This window comes from Lissotriton vulgaris, chromosome 6 (assembly GCF_964263255.1).
Source record: "Lissotriton vulgaris chromosome 6, aLisVul1.2, whole genome shotgun sequence".
Classification (NCBI taxonomy): domain Eukaryota; kingdom Metazoa; phylum Chordata; class Amphibia; order Caudata; family Salamandridae; genus Lissotriton; species Lissotriton vulgaris.
Window position 1 is genome coordinate 620,107,393 of NC_141694.1, and position 14,988 is coordinate 620,122,380.

At 47.2% G+C, this 14,988-nt stretch overlaps 1 protein-coding gene across 1 annotated transcript in view; it reads right to left on the reverse strand.

Annotated features, from left to right (window-relative positions):
• The window catches only part of LOC147707791 (uncharacterized), a 77,951-nt gene extending 67,080 nt beyond the window's left edge, over positions 1-10,871 (reverse strand). The window contains exon 1 of the mRNA XM_086925669.1: positions 10,733-10,871. Coding sequence (XP_086781795.1) covers positions 10,733-10,871 — 139 coding nt within the window. The remainder of the gene's footprint in view (positions 1-10,732) is intronic.
• Positions 10,872-14,988: the final 4,117 nt, after the last annotated feature.

Sequence of the window (14,988 nt, forward strand, 5' to 3'; positions counted from 1 at the left end):
TCACACACACATGTCCTAAGGACATGCGTGTGTGTAACATGACACTTTCCAAAATGCATTTTTGTGCTTTTTTAAAGAATTTCGCAAATTAACACGAGGGTCAACCTCGTGTTAATTTGCACTTCCTATTTCAAAATTCGCATTTTTAAAAAAATTGATGCATTGCATTTAAGGAATCGCACAAATGCGATTCCTTAAATGCATTCGCATTTTTAGGAAATGCAAAAAAAAGCGAATTTTGGAAAATTGTTTCATGCATCCCAAAAACATATTTAGGAAGCGCAAACGGCCAAATTTACCGATTCGCACCCTTTGCACTTCCTAAATAGGTTGATGCATGTGCCCCTTTATGTTTTACTTGCTGTCCTTCATTGTAGCTGCCTTTCATCTTCAAAATTGCCTCATTCTTCTGCAGCCTTTGGCTGTTTGCTATTCCTATTCCTGCTTGTCTCCAAAATGGTCAGAGTCTGAATTGTGGGCCATAGTTTTGTGTTTTGGGCCAAACATAGTGCTTTAAAGAGTGGCATTGGCAGGGACCTAGGTTTACCTAAAGTACACATTGCTTGGCTTGGCCAGTGGGGATTAAAGTGGCATAAATTGCTGTCTTTGGTTGAAAGCATTGCTGATTGGCGTCGTGTTTGTGCACTTTGGTGGCAATGATGTAGGCACAATTACTGGGGTAGGACTTTGAAATCCGAATGAAGGATACCTTTGGTAAATTCATGTCACTTTTCTTAAATACGGCCATTGTGTGCCAAAGACAAAAGTGGCAGTGGTCAAACCAATTTTGTCCGCAGAGAGAGAAAACCAGGAAACATGTCAATAAAGTTGTTTCTGCACTTTTCCGAGACCACAACATGGGCTCTATGTATGATAACAACTTACTCTACGACATGGACGGATCATATCTAAAAATAAAGCCTATTTCACAGACACAGGCAAAAGGATGTTCCTAAACAATTTAAAAGACTACATCCTGTTCTATGTGTCGTATCATCAACTCACCATAAACACAAGGGCTCTTTTCGGAGCCAATCCTTTTCCCAAACACTAGTTCTTTTTGTTTTCAAATCCTTGTTTCTAATTTTCATTCGGATCCGTGGATCCGCCACAGATCCCCAGCAAAATAAAGGATATGTTGGCTATGTTGCAGGCGGATCCGTGGATCTACCTACAAGCCAAAAGCACACATTCAGTACAAAACAACAACACATTTAGTACAAACATATCCTATTACAATTTATATAACTTTATCGCAACCTTTGTATGGGTGTGTGATAGCTGTGTAAGAAACTGTGTGGGTGTGTGGGGGGCTATATGTGTGTATGAGTGGGTGTGTTAGTAGATGTGTGGGTGTGTAACTCGGTGTGAATGTGGCTATGTGGGTATGTCAGTAGCTGTCTAGTGCCTGTGTGGGTGTGTGAGTGTGTTTCTGGATCTGGAGTGGGTGTGTAAGAGACTCTATGGGTGTGTGAGTAGGTCTGTGAGACATTGTGTGGATGTGTAAGTGTTTCTATGAGTGGGTGTGTGACTGACTGTGTGGGTTCATAAGGGGCTGTATCAGTGTGTACTGTGTGAGTGGGTGTGTGAATGGTTTTCTGGATCTGTAAGTGGGTGTATAAGTTGCTGCATGGGTATGGTAGTAAGTGTGGGAGTGGTTGTGCAAGTGGTTCTGTGAGACTGTGAGTGGGTGCGTGGCTGGCTGTGTGGGTGTGCAAGTGAATGTAGGGGTATGTATGTGGCTGTGTGAGCAGGTATGTGAGTCTCCTTGTGGGTCTGTGAGTGGGTGTGCAAGTGGTTCTCTGGATCTCTGAGTGGATATATCATTTATGGTATCGGTGTGTGAGTGGATGTTTGAAAGTGTGAGTGAGTGTGTGAGAGATTGTATGGGTGTGTGAGTGGGTGTATGGATGTGTTAGGGGTTGTGTGGGGGTGTGAAAGAGTATCTGAGTGAGTCTGTGAGTGAGGGTATTTTTTTTTTTATAAATTTGGGTCTGGATTCACAGACCTGCTGCAGATTCACACTAGGGCTGTGTTCTGTAAATGTAAATGTAAATGTATTGGCATTTATATAGCGCACTACTTACCCGTAGGGTCCCAAGGCGCTTCGACCGCTGCGAAACCCTTCCTGGCTTCCCTGAGAGATGGTCCCTTAATGGGTATCTCCAGGGTGAGACCAGGCATCCCCGGCGGTCTGGTGGGGCCGTTAGTGAAGATGAGGCAAGCTAATGCCCAGAGTTGCCGAGTGTGATCGCTGATCAGAGTGGGCACCGAGGCGAGAGAATTATCGAGTCCGCTGACCCTGGTCCAGAAACCTGCCGCGCCGGGAATCGAACCCTGGTCCCGGGCCGTCCTCTGCTCTCGGGTCTGCCGCCTCTAACCAGTGAGCCACACTACTTCACTGGGTGCCACTATGGATCTGCAGATCCTTACAAAATGTTTTGTGGCAATTTTATGCCCCCTCAGACTCCTCCGTCAGTCCCATGGGCTCAGGACACCTCTATTCTGCACCCTTATATCCTATTTCTACTTTTTTTCATCTCCCCAGAACCATATCCTGATTCAGACAGTGGTGGCAGCATCTCTCTGGTTGCAGCCAGTCAATCACAGCATTGCTGTTGGCACATGAATCTGCTTATCCATCAATGTGGATAAGCTGTGGGTCAGAGTGTCCAGATATATATAAATATTTTTTTGTTTACAACCTCCAAAACTATTGAACAGATTTACACCAAATTACAAAAAGCTCTCTTTCTGGACCAAGATCTAGCTCTCTGGTAAATTTGGAGTAATTCCGTTCAGTGGTTCAGGCGATATGGAAAATTGCATGGTGAAACACATTTTGGGACCCCACCTTTTTTGTCGGACCCCACTTGATGAATCACCCAGAAACTTTTCAGACAGCAGCTGAAGTGAGTGGCAAACTAGTTTTGTAAAATTTGGTGAAGATTTGTCAAATGGCACCAAAGTTAATGGCAAAACCAAAAACGCTTTACCAATGGAAAATAGGTCCTAACTATAAAAATGTAGGTAGTTATAGTTAGGACCTAGTTTCCTTAGGAAGAGCATTTGTTGTTTTGCCAATACATCTTTGTGAAATTTTTAATACTATATTGGTGCTTGTTAGAAATTGGGTCTCTAGTTGGCAGAGGTAGGTACCTTTGTCAAAGCAGGGACAGTTCATCCTAGTCAGGGTAAGGTGGATACACTCCTAAAATAATCCCTACTCACCTCCTTGGTAGCTTGGCATGAGCAGACAGGCTTATCTTAGAGGCAGTGTGTAAAGCATTGTGCATGCATACAGTAACCACACCAGTTTAGAAAAATAAGCAAAACTTTATCTAAATCAACAAGACCAGATGTTAGGACTCATGCGTCATGTGCTACTAAGGGACTACAACTCCCAGAAGGATTAGAGGCAGAAGGGCATTGTGCACTCTCCCATGAAGCTCTAGGAATGGTCAGCTGATAAAGCAGGCTGATACAGGCCGCCAGTGCTTGGCTTTTTTTGTTTTGTCTTGGCCCTCCTCTCCTGTTAATTTTGGATTCCTGTCCTGGTTCCACCTTGCAAGCTTTTGGACCTTCGTCACTGGATTCCTGATTCTGTGGCTCGGTATCGTAGTGTGGATGCACTGCCCCCGGTCTCCATTGAGTTCCTAGGATGCGCTGGATTTGCTTGCGTTCTTTTGTTTTTTCTCCTCGTTCCCTGTATTCAAATCCTTGAAGCTCTTGCCGCCGTGGTGTCTCATTCAATATGCGGCCGCCGCAGAGCTTCCTTTTGTGTTTACTCGGGGGCAGGCTTACTATCGCTGGGCTGATTTTTTGGGACTTCTTGGATGGTTCTTCTTGGTCCCTCCTTTTTTGGACATATTGGCTTCCTTTGGTGTGCTACATCAAGCAAGGAGCAGCGATATTTCTAAGAAAGTAAAGGACACTCTCTTCGCTCCTGGGGTAAAACAGGGGTTTTAGGCTAAGGACCGTAAAAACACAATACCAAAAATTACAAAAATCCAACCTACAATACTGTAAATATAGTTACTGTGCAAAATAACCTTTGCATTGCGGAAATAACATGAAAACACAGTGCCTCCAACTTGTTAGCTCCATTCAGGGCTACTGCGATACTAAACACAACAGAGTCTGACAATACCAGCCAACCGAGTCGGTACGGGTCCACTAGCGGGTCGACAGACTCAGAGACAGCACCTTTCTCAGTCGAGGAAACCATCGCAGTAGCAATGTGAGATGGAGGCGTTAAAGTGTGCGGTGTCCTCATGGCTTGGTGCAGTCAGAACTCGTTGACAGAGTTGGTGAGACCAAGGCTTTCACTGCAGGGTGAGACAGGTGCTGGCAGGTAATGGTGCAGTGACTGAGCCGGTTGTTGTCTGACTCGGGCTGCGGCAGAGTCCCTGACATGTGTGCAGCATGTAGCGAATTGGTGCCGGGTGCCACAATGACAAGACACGGTGCAAGCAGCATCTCGTTGGTGGAGTCGGTGACACCAGGGTTGCGATGTGGAGCAAGGCGGTGCTCTCTGCGGTGCCTTCAGGACATGGACTCTGTAACGGAGTAGGTGATAGAGACAGCTGCTCTTTTCTTCTGCAGCAACTGGAACCAGCGGAACCAGAGACGGTGCCCAGAAGGATGGTGAGGTCTTTGCTGTTCCTGAGACCTCTTGAACAAAGGCTTGAATGCACCATATATATTAATAAGTATGGCATATTCCTGCACTTTCCCTGTAACACAGCAAAGCAAGGTGACTTGTTGCACTGCGCAGCTTTACTTTTTGATAAATATGTCCATAGGTGGGACTCTTCTTGAGCTCTTCAATTCAAGATGTTGGACTTTCAGTGACCGTGAATGGATCAGTTTGCATCGGAACCTTGCAGCTCACACTGAAAATCAGGCAAGCTGCCACAAGCCTGTCTCTTCTCACAGCAGCATCGTCAGCTCACAAGAGTCTACTAATGCAAAGCTTCAGCCCGCCCATTCATGATGCCCGGCCTGTTCTTCACACCATGCTGACTGCTGTACTCGATGTTCTCCTTGTTCCTTGCAGCTTCCTTCACCATGAATGGGACTCTTGGAGCGGCCCTGCCACCTCATGCATCGCAAGACATCTCTGGCGTGTTTGGAGTCTAGTGTTCTCTATGGGACTTGAAGTCCCAGACTCCTGTATTTGAAGGAGGAGGGGCTGCTGACACCTCAAAATGCCTAGCGCTACAAGAGCTCCTTCCCACCTCCCGTGGTGCGGGATGCAAGCGGGCCATGCTCGGATAAAGCACAGGCCAAGGGTGGGCCCGTCCACAAACTTTGGAGCCTGCTGGAGTCTAATTTAGCCCATCGTTTCGCTTGTCTCCTGCTCTTCGTTGATCCATTCCTGACAACTTCCTAGCACCTGCAAGCATGCCAGAGACTGGGAAACAAGGAATGCAATCCCTCTGTATTCGTGCTATTTGCCATTTTGAGGGGACCGCATGGTTTATGCTGGATCATTAAGTAACGATTCGCCATTCGCTGTGCTTGTTTTCACGAGATGCACAGTGATTTCTTGTATGAAAAAAATCCTGTTTGGATGCCCCTGACGAAGGGTCAATGACCCAAAATGGATTGGTAAAGACTTGGGGTCAAGTCTTCTGAACAGAAGAACTTTTAGTCACGGATTAGGAACATTTTTAATTTGTCGGAAATTGAAACTCTTCTAAATGAAAAAACCACGTCAGCCAATGATGAAAATTGGTAAGAATAAATTCTGATGATTTAAACTGCAGTATACTAGGAGTTTATTTGGGTAAAAAAAATGGTGCGTTTTTATGTTGTGTGACTGGAGTCAGCAGTTGGGGCCTCTGACACATTGCTTTAAGGATCATTAAGTAATTTTGACTATATGCACTGCCCACAATTGAGTTTCAGTTACATATTTGTGCCTGCCCACATAATCCAAAGCTGGAAGCTATGAGAAGTGGCAAAATACACTTTGCTTGCCCAAATATTCTGTGCTCCCTGATTGATCCTCTGATATTCCGGTTTTGATGTACTGAGGTACTGTTATACTATCATGGTCCCACTGAGGCCACACGTACCCAGTATGAGGAGTGGCGGATAAGATTGTGTAACTACTAACTGTTAAATGTCGCAGAGATGCTTCCGACTGTGAACTCAAATGTTTGGGAACAACGCAGGGAGAGAACGGGAGTGAACCGGGAGCTGGGGGAACCCCTAAGGGATCGTACATGAGAGCGCTCATTTTATACCCAGAGAACAGGCCCCATAGGCTCTGATGGGTTTATTCTAATTTGCTTAAGTTTTGAACATCTCCTAGGGGACTGCCGCATTGTTCTACAGTACTGCTGCACTAATGTACTGTTGTACTAGTGGGTGATCGCAGTGGTAGGACACTGCTGCTGCTCCCTGTCACCAAGCAATGTAAATATTCCATCTTTGCCATTGAAAATACTAGGGTGCAGGAACTTGCCTGGTACCCATATTGTAGAGCCTCTAATTAATCAATCAATCAATCAATCAATCACTCAATCAAGTGACTTGTATAGCACAACTACAAACCTGTAATGGTCTCAAGGCACTGGTAGGAGCTGCTGATCTGTCAAGGGTACTGTAGTTCAGTTGAAGAGCCAGGTCTTGAGGACTTTCCTGAATTGAGCAGTGATGATGATTGCCTGAGGTGAAGAGGGAGAGTGTTCTAGGTCTTTGCTGTGAGTCAGGAGACAGATCTCCCCCCAGCCGTGGGCCTTGTGGATACGTGGGACAGCGGCCAGGGACAGTTTGGCAGAGTGGAGGTCTCTGTTGGGTGCGTGGAATGCGAGGCAGTGGTTAAAGTATGCCGATCCTACATCATGTAGGGCTTTGTAGGTGTGTGTGAGGAGCTTGAAGGTGATTCTTTTGTTAACTGGGAGTCAGTGGAGGTCTCTCAGGTGACTGGTGATGTGGCTGCGGCAGGGGATATTAAAGATGAGTCTGGCACAGACGTTCTGAATATTCTGCAATTTCTTGAGGAGTTTCTGGGTGATGGCGGCATAAAGTGTGCTGCTGTAGATGAGTCTGCTGCTGATGAGTTCGTGGGTGACCATATTTCTGGACTCAGTGGGGATGCACTTGAAGATCTTTCAGAGCAGGTTTAGAATGTGGAAGCAGGATGATGAGATGGCATTTGCAATTCATGGTGAGTGAGGAGTCCAAGATGATGCCAAGATTTCGTGTGGAGTCAGAGGGGGGATCTAAGATCTGCAGGCCAGCAGGAGTCATCTCAGGCAGAGGAGGTGGAACCCAGGATAAGGACTTCGGTCTGAGTTTAGCTTAAAGAAGCTGTCCTTCGTCCAGGTGGTGACAACCTTCATCCCATCCTGGAACTTGTTCTTGGTGACTGTGGGATCGCTGGTGAGGGAGAGGGTCAGCTGGGTGTTGCCAGCATAGGAGACAATGTTAAGTCTGTGGTTTTTGATGATTGCTGCGAGCAGGGCTGTGTAGGTGTTGAAGAGTGTGGGGCTCAGGGAGGAGCCCTGATACACTCCACAGCTGATCTCTGTGGGTCCAGAGTGGAGCGTTGGTAGTCTGACTCTCTCTGTTTGGCTGGTGAGGAAGGAGCAGATCCATTCCAGGCCGTTATCGCAGATGCCGTCGTCGGGGAGTCTTGTGCATAGGGTGCGGTGGGAGACGTTATCAAAGGTGGCCGAGAGGTCCAGGAGGAGGAAGGCTGCTGTTTTGCCTATGTTGAGGAGTGCGCGTGGATAATCCGTGGGGGCGAAGAGGACAGTCTCTAGACTGTGCTTGCTTTGGAAGCAGGATTGGGAGAGATACAGGATGTGGTTTGATTCGAAGAACTCAGATAGTTGGGCATTGATGGCCATTTCAATGACCTTGGCTGGGAATGGGAGCAGAGAGATGGGTATAAAGTTATTGAGGTCCTCCTGGTTGGCAACTGTTTTTTTCAGCAAGGGGTTGATCTCTTTGGTGACCATGTTTCAACTTCATCTAGGGTAGCAGTGGGTGTAATGAAAATTAAATGAAATGAAAAATTGCATTTATAGAGCGCGTAGACTACCCGTAGGCCTCGCAGCGCTTTTAACAGAAATCCAAGGCAGCTGACCAGGGTGAATTAACAGGCACTGCTGAACAAGTGAGTCTTTAGAAGCTTCCTAAATGCCATCCGATTGCTGTTTTCTCTGAGGTTAAGCGAAAGAGAATTCCAAATTCTCGCAGCATTGTGAGAAAATGAGCGACCGCCCCAACGAGCTTTATTTATCTTGGTTGTGGTGGCCAGTTGCAACAAACTGGAACGTAGAGCTCTGAGAGGAAGGTAAGGAGTGGCCAAAGGATACATTATGGCTGGGCCAGTTCTGCGGATAGCTTTTTGGACAAGGCACATGGCCTTAAATTGTATCCTGGCTGCCACAGGAAGCCAGTGTAACTTTTTTAAGGCATGTTTTGCCGACTGCCAGCGTGGAATTTAAAAAAGCAGCCGGGCCGCACAATTTTGGGTGACCTGGGGATTATTGATCACCGCCACCGGGGCTCCTAGATAAAGAGCATTACCATAATCCAGGCGGGAGAGTATCAAGGCCTGGACCATGATTCTCCTCGCCTGGAATGGGAGCAGGGGGAGCACCTTCCGGAGCATTTTCATCAGTCCAAAACAGATGGATGCGGTTTTAGTGGCCTGAAAAGTAAAGTCCAGTGATTTGTCGAGCTAAACTCCCAGGCTCTTTATCTCAGATTTAGGAAGGGGAGGAGGGCCTAGACACATGGGCCAGATGGAGGCCAGACTGGTAGGTGAAGGGTTGCCCAGTAACATGACCTCTGTCTTCTCTCCATTCAATATGAGGCAGGAGGATTTCATCCATTTAGCCACTGCTTCTAAACAGGAGCTCATCGTGCTAGACGGCCCTTCAGAGTGGTCTAATGAGACCACCAACTGAGTGTCGTCTGCGTAGGTGACAATACGGATGCCAAATGGATGGACTATCTCTGCTAAGGGCCTCATGTAGATGTTAAAAAGTGTGGGGCTCAGGGCAGAGCCCGGAGGAACCCCACAACTGAGTGGCTGTTTGGTGGATACATCCTCGCCCTCAAACACCTGGAAAAAGCGTTCATCCAAGAAGGATGTAAGCCATGCTAGGGCCGCGCCTGACACTCCCATGCTCTTCATGCGATGTAATAGGGTAGCAAGGTTAACCGCGTCGAACGCGGCGCTGAGGTCTAGTAATATGATGGCTGCTTTTCCTCCTCGGTCTAACACAGTTCGTGTTTCTTCGGTTACTGCCAGCAAAGCTGTCTCAGTCCCTTGTTGGGGACGGAATCCCGTCTGAGAGACACATAGCAAACTATTAGATTCCAGGCAGTCTACTAGGATGTTGTTAATGTGCTTTTCTAGCAGTTTACTTGTCCAGGGTAACAGGGAGATGGGGCAGAAGTTGGCTAGACTGTTTTGATCTAGGGTGGGCTTTTTTAGAAGAGCCCTTACCATTGCACATTTCCACCCATTTGGGACTGTGCTAGTAGCGATTGAGGTGTTGAGGACATCGAGAAGAACTGGTCTGATAACATCCAAGACCAAAGTAAGGAACTGGGGGGGTGCTGGGTCACTGGGGAACCTGATGTAACTTTAGAGATTATTTCATTTAGGGAGATAGAGTGCAGAAAAGTAAAGCTTTCCAACACACTGGAAGCCGGGGTGATGGGGCAGGCTGTAGTAGCAACCTCTGAATCGATTCCACGATTCCATCCGTGCAGAAGGAAGAGTAGATGGACTGAATCTTCTGGAAGAAGAAAGTTGCTAAGTTGTTACATCGAGCTAATGCCCCGTCTGATGACATTCGCTCAGGAGGAGGAGAAATCAGAGATTTGGCTATTTTGAATATTTCTCTGGGAGCATTTGCTGCCTGATTAATTTTTAAGTATTAAAACTGGGCTTGGGCAGTTTTAATTTCCTTTTTATATAGCCTAATTGCGGCTCTGTAGTCTGATTTTTTGATCTGAGAGCGATCTTGTCTCCATGCTCTTTCAAGTCTACGACATGATAGTTTCATTTCTCTTAATCTCGGAGTGTACCAGGGAGCTACTTTTTGCCTCTTTATAAAGTGTAGAGGTTCCTTCGGGAGTACTGAATTAAGGGAGTTAGTGATCCAGTTATTAAAAATAGTATTAGCTAAGTTAGGATTTGTAGCCTCCGAAGGTTTAGATTCAGCAAGTGCTGATTCCCATTTGGAGGGGGTAAGTGTAGCCCACTTCCTACCCCAGTGTTTTTTTGGGTCTTGTATAGGAAGCTGATTTGAGGTAGTCCATAGAAATGGTATTAAATAGTGGTCGGTCCAAGGCAGTGGTACAGGCGACTCAGTGTTCAAATTGTCAAGGGTACTATAAATGTGATCTAAGAGATGACCTTTAGTGTGGGTGGGGAGAACTCCTTTTTGTGTCATGCCAATTGCATGAAAATTCAGTTGCAGACTATTAGCTGCCGAGTCAAGCGGGTCATCTAAATGAAGATTTAGGTCACCCAGCACAGTCACATTGGCTGAGGTGATCACTAGATTGGCAGCTAAATCGGCCATGTTCGAAACAAACTGGCCGAGCGTTCCAGGTGGTCGATAAACCAAGAGGCCTGAGAAGGTATTAGTAGGAGATAGTTCTAAGGTGAACATTAGGCTCTCACAGGCTGACGTTGTAGAGGGGTAGGTGCGACACCTATATTCTTCTTTATAAATGATGGCTAACCCACCTCCTCTGCCCGTGTTGCGATCAGATCTCTCCATTGTATAGCCTTGTGGGGTAGCCCACACTGTGGTAGGATCGGCTTCCAACTGGAGCCAAGTCTCAGTTAAGAAGAGGGCATCAGGCTTGAGCTCTTCAATTAGCATGGCCAGCTCTGTATAATGTTTGGGCATTGATCTGCAGTTAAGAAATAGCTTCCAACTGCGGTGAGTGGCATAGTTCCCTGTGGTTTTAAAGGATGCTTTCCAATCGCAATAATTACAGCGAATCTTACTGCCTACAGGGCGTACCGAATGCAGACAATTGGAGTTGGTGGCTAATCTTAAGGCATGTAAAGATAGGGAATCGTAGGTGATCAGATTACCCACCATGGATCCGGGAGCGGCTGGACGTGGACTGGCGAAGACTGGCTTCTCTTAGGCGCCTCTTCGGCGCGTCTATGGCGCTCCCGCTGCGCGTAACCGCTGCGCGGTAGGGACAGAGGGTTTAAGTAGATTGGGCTCGAGGGAAGACTAGAGCGTCACCCTACTAAGATGGCCGCCCTTAAATGGCCCTCCCAGGAAGTGAGAGCGCTCTGTTCTCCCTCCACGACAAACAGCATGAATTGCTGCGGTGGACCGGGGAGTCAGCGCACAGTTTGCCAATAACAACGAACAGTTTTAAAAAACAGCATGAGTTTAAAAAGCACTTGCAGCAATTACAGTATTTCACCCAAAGCGCTAGCGCAGCGATGTTCAGGATTCGATTGTGATCATGCGCGTCAGCACTGGGGTCTTATGTAGTCAGGGCTCGAGGGAAGACTAGAGCGTCACCCTACTAAGATGGCCGCCCGCAAATGGCCCTACCAGGAAGTGAGAGCGCTCTGTTCTCCCTCCACGACAAACAGCATGAATTGCTGCGGTGGACCGGGGAGTCAGCGCACAGTTTGCCAATAACAACGAACAGTTTTAAAAAACAGCGTGAGTTTAAAAAGCACTTGCAGCAATTACAGCATTTCACCCAACGCTCTAGCGCAGTGATGTTCAGGATTCGATTGTGATCATGCGCATCGGCGCTGGGGTCTTAAGTAGTCAGGGCTCGAGGGAAGACTAGAGCATCACCCTAATAAGATGGCCGCCCGCAAATGGCCCTACCAGGAAGTGAGAGCGCTCTATTCTCCCTCCACGACAAACAGCATGAATTGCTGCGGTGGACCAGGGAGTCAGCGCACAATTTGCCAATAACAACAAACAGTTTTAAAAAACAGCGTGAGTTTAAAAAAGCACTTGCAGCAATTACAGTATTTCACCCAAAGCGCTAGCGCAGTGATGTTCAGGATTCGATTGTGATCATGCGCGTCGGCGCTTGGGTCTTAAGTAGTCAGGGCTCGAGGGAAGACAAGAGCGTCACCCTACTAAGATGGCCGCCCGCAAATGGCCCTACCAGGAAGTGAGAGCGCTCTGTTCTCCCTCCACGACAAACAGCATGAATTGCTGCGGTGGACCGGGGAGTCAGCGCACAGTTTGCCAATAACAACGAACAGTTTTAAAAAACAGTGTGAGTTTAAAAAGCACTTGCAGCAATTACAGTATTTCACCCAAAGCGCTAGCGCAGTGATGTTCAGGATTCGATTGTAGTGGTGTATGGTGGGTTTGATGAAGGAGAAGTGGATGGAGCAGTGGTCGTTCCAAAGCAGCTCGGAGGTGTGGCTGAAGGTGATTTAGTTGCTGAGTTCGGGGGGGTGAGTCATTGTTTGAGTCCGACAGCGGTGAGGTTTTCCAGCAGGGACGATGTGTTCTTGTTGTTGTACAGGTGAAAGTTGAGGTTGCAGAGGAGGATGTAGTCTGAGGAGGGGTTGGTCTGAACCTGAAAGTGGAGGTGCTCCATGTTGGTCGCGTGGTAGTCGGAGTGGGTGGTGAGGTGGAGGGTGCTTTTGTGTACGATGTTGATGCCTCCACCCATTTTGTTGATGTGGTCCTTGTGGATGATCTTGTAGCTGTCCGGAATGGTAGCGGTGATGTCCCGGGCGGAGGTGGAGTTCATCCAGGTTTCCGTGAGAAAGGTGTTGTCGGGGTAGACGGAGTTAAGTAGGTCCCAGATTTCCACTGTGTGTTTATGGAGCGAGCGTGTGTTCAGCAGGATACATCTGAGGAATTCGGGTCCTATGTTTGTCTCTCAGGCAGTGGGTGGGGCTGGTGTGCGGTGGCAGTAAAATTCGCAGCTGCAGTTTTTGCAGGAATATGTCGCTGGGTGTCATTCGGCAAATCCCGGTGGCAGGCGGTGTGGTGTCGAGAGTTGAGGGCTTGGAGACTGTTGGCTTCGTAGCGATGGATGGTCTGGGGACCAGGGTCCATAGCTTTTGGTGTGGTCCAGGTGCCTCCACAACCCCAGCGGAGCGCCCACTATGCATGCCCGCTGCAGCCACTATTGAGTACCATGAGGGTGAGTGCTGGACTGCTGGTAGGCAGGAAAGCAGCACAGGAGGGGGGCGGGCAGCAGAGGGGGAGCAGCAGCAGGGACATGGCGAGGAACATGAGAAAAGAGGGAAGAGTGGAAAAAATTGCAGAAAGTAACAGAAAAGCTGAAAAATAAAGACAGTGACAGAAAAGCCGAAAATACGAAAGGAGAAAAAAAGAAAGAGGAGAGAAGGCAGAAAGCATGGAGGCAGAGGGCTGATGACAGAGCAGTTAATGGCAGCAGTCTCAGTCAGCGCGCCCCAGCTGTGTGTTTCAGCAGTCACTCGCCGGCAGTCTCTGGGCGTATATTCGGCCCTGCAGGGGGCAGAAGGAGGGGGTCACAGAAGCCTACCAGGGATTCAATAAGTCAGCCATGCGATATCGGTCTTGGACAAGGAATGGGGAAACGAAAGACAATCGAATCACTCTCAGGTAAAACAGTGAAAATAATGAGGAACGCAGGGGAACATTGTACGATAGCAGAAATAGATGACCTAATAGAGGAGGTCAAGTGCATGTTGGTGGAGAAGGCAAAACATCCCAAAGCACTGAAGGCAAAAATAACCTCCTATTATTCAAAGAAAGGAGGGGCACAACAGAAGGAAAAACCAGGACATAAACATATAGTAGCCAAAACATAGGAGAACCAAGGACCCCAACCCGAGATAGTAATACCCATTGACACTAATATTGTAGTTCTAAAATGTAACAGCTAAGAAACAGGAGACAATGGTGTGGGGTTCAGGAATCACCTGCAAAAACAGATTTGCACCTCTAACAGATGAAGAGGCAGTCGTTATATCCTCTGAACAGAACTCAAAAAACCCTAGTTGCTCAAGCCCAGGCACTACAACAATGAAAGAAACTCACATAGAGGTAGAGCCGATGCAATCCCCGAGAATAGATAGATATAATAACAATGAAGTAAAGGAAATTTCAGCAAAGATATACTTTAACTAGTGACGTGTTGGGCCTAAAAAACGAATAAATTCCTAGGTGATGCAATTAAAGGGACATGAAAGCAGGGTATATGAAGGTAGTAAGAAGATAGCTAAACGACCAGATCAGCTAAATTTTAAATCTTCGCACATGCAAGATAGACCGCTGGCGAGTACAGCTCAACCATACCTCAACTCAACCAGCCAGTGTGATGATGGCTATGCTAGACAAAAAAGAGTGCTGAGTATAGGGGGCTCTAACACGCTACCAGCAAGCCAACCTTACCTACCCCCAATGGCCCCACGTTACCAAACATTCCCTGATTATCAGACACGGAGCATACACACACCACTCCGCAAGACCCAGTGGAGGGGAGATCTCAGTACCAGAATGTACTATCATACTAAAGAAGCCCTAAATACACTTAGAGAACATAAAGTATATTTAATTAATGTCCCAAAGTTAAATTAACAGAGCCGAGAGGACGGGGAAGTACTTAAAAACAAGACTACTGATTGGATCAGACACAACCGACAATGTCAGTAGTGCATTCAGATCTAGTGAGGGTAGAAGCTTGCAGGATAATAATAGGGATGATCATGCCATCTCCATCACAGTTGTAGATAAAACGATTGTGAATGGCCTATTCGTCATGGACCTGAGAGCAGGCCCAATATCAAAAACGGCAATGAGATTTAAGCTCTACAAGCCAAACCCTGACACAGATTTCCCAGTGAGGAAAACTCACCGCATAAATATGGAGACAACTGGGACCCAAAATACACAGAATCTTGAGGCAGTATATTGACTAAGGAACTATAGACAAGCTGGTCGTAATGCTATAAATCTGCTTTTAGATCAGGGCCAGGGTCCAGAGATAACGCAAGTT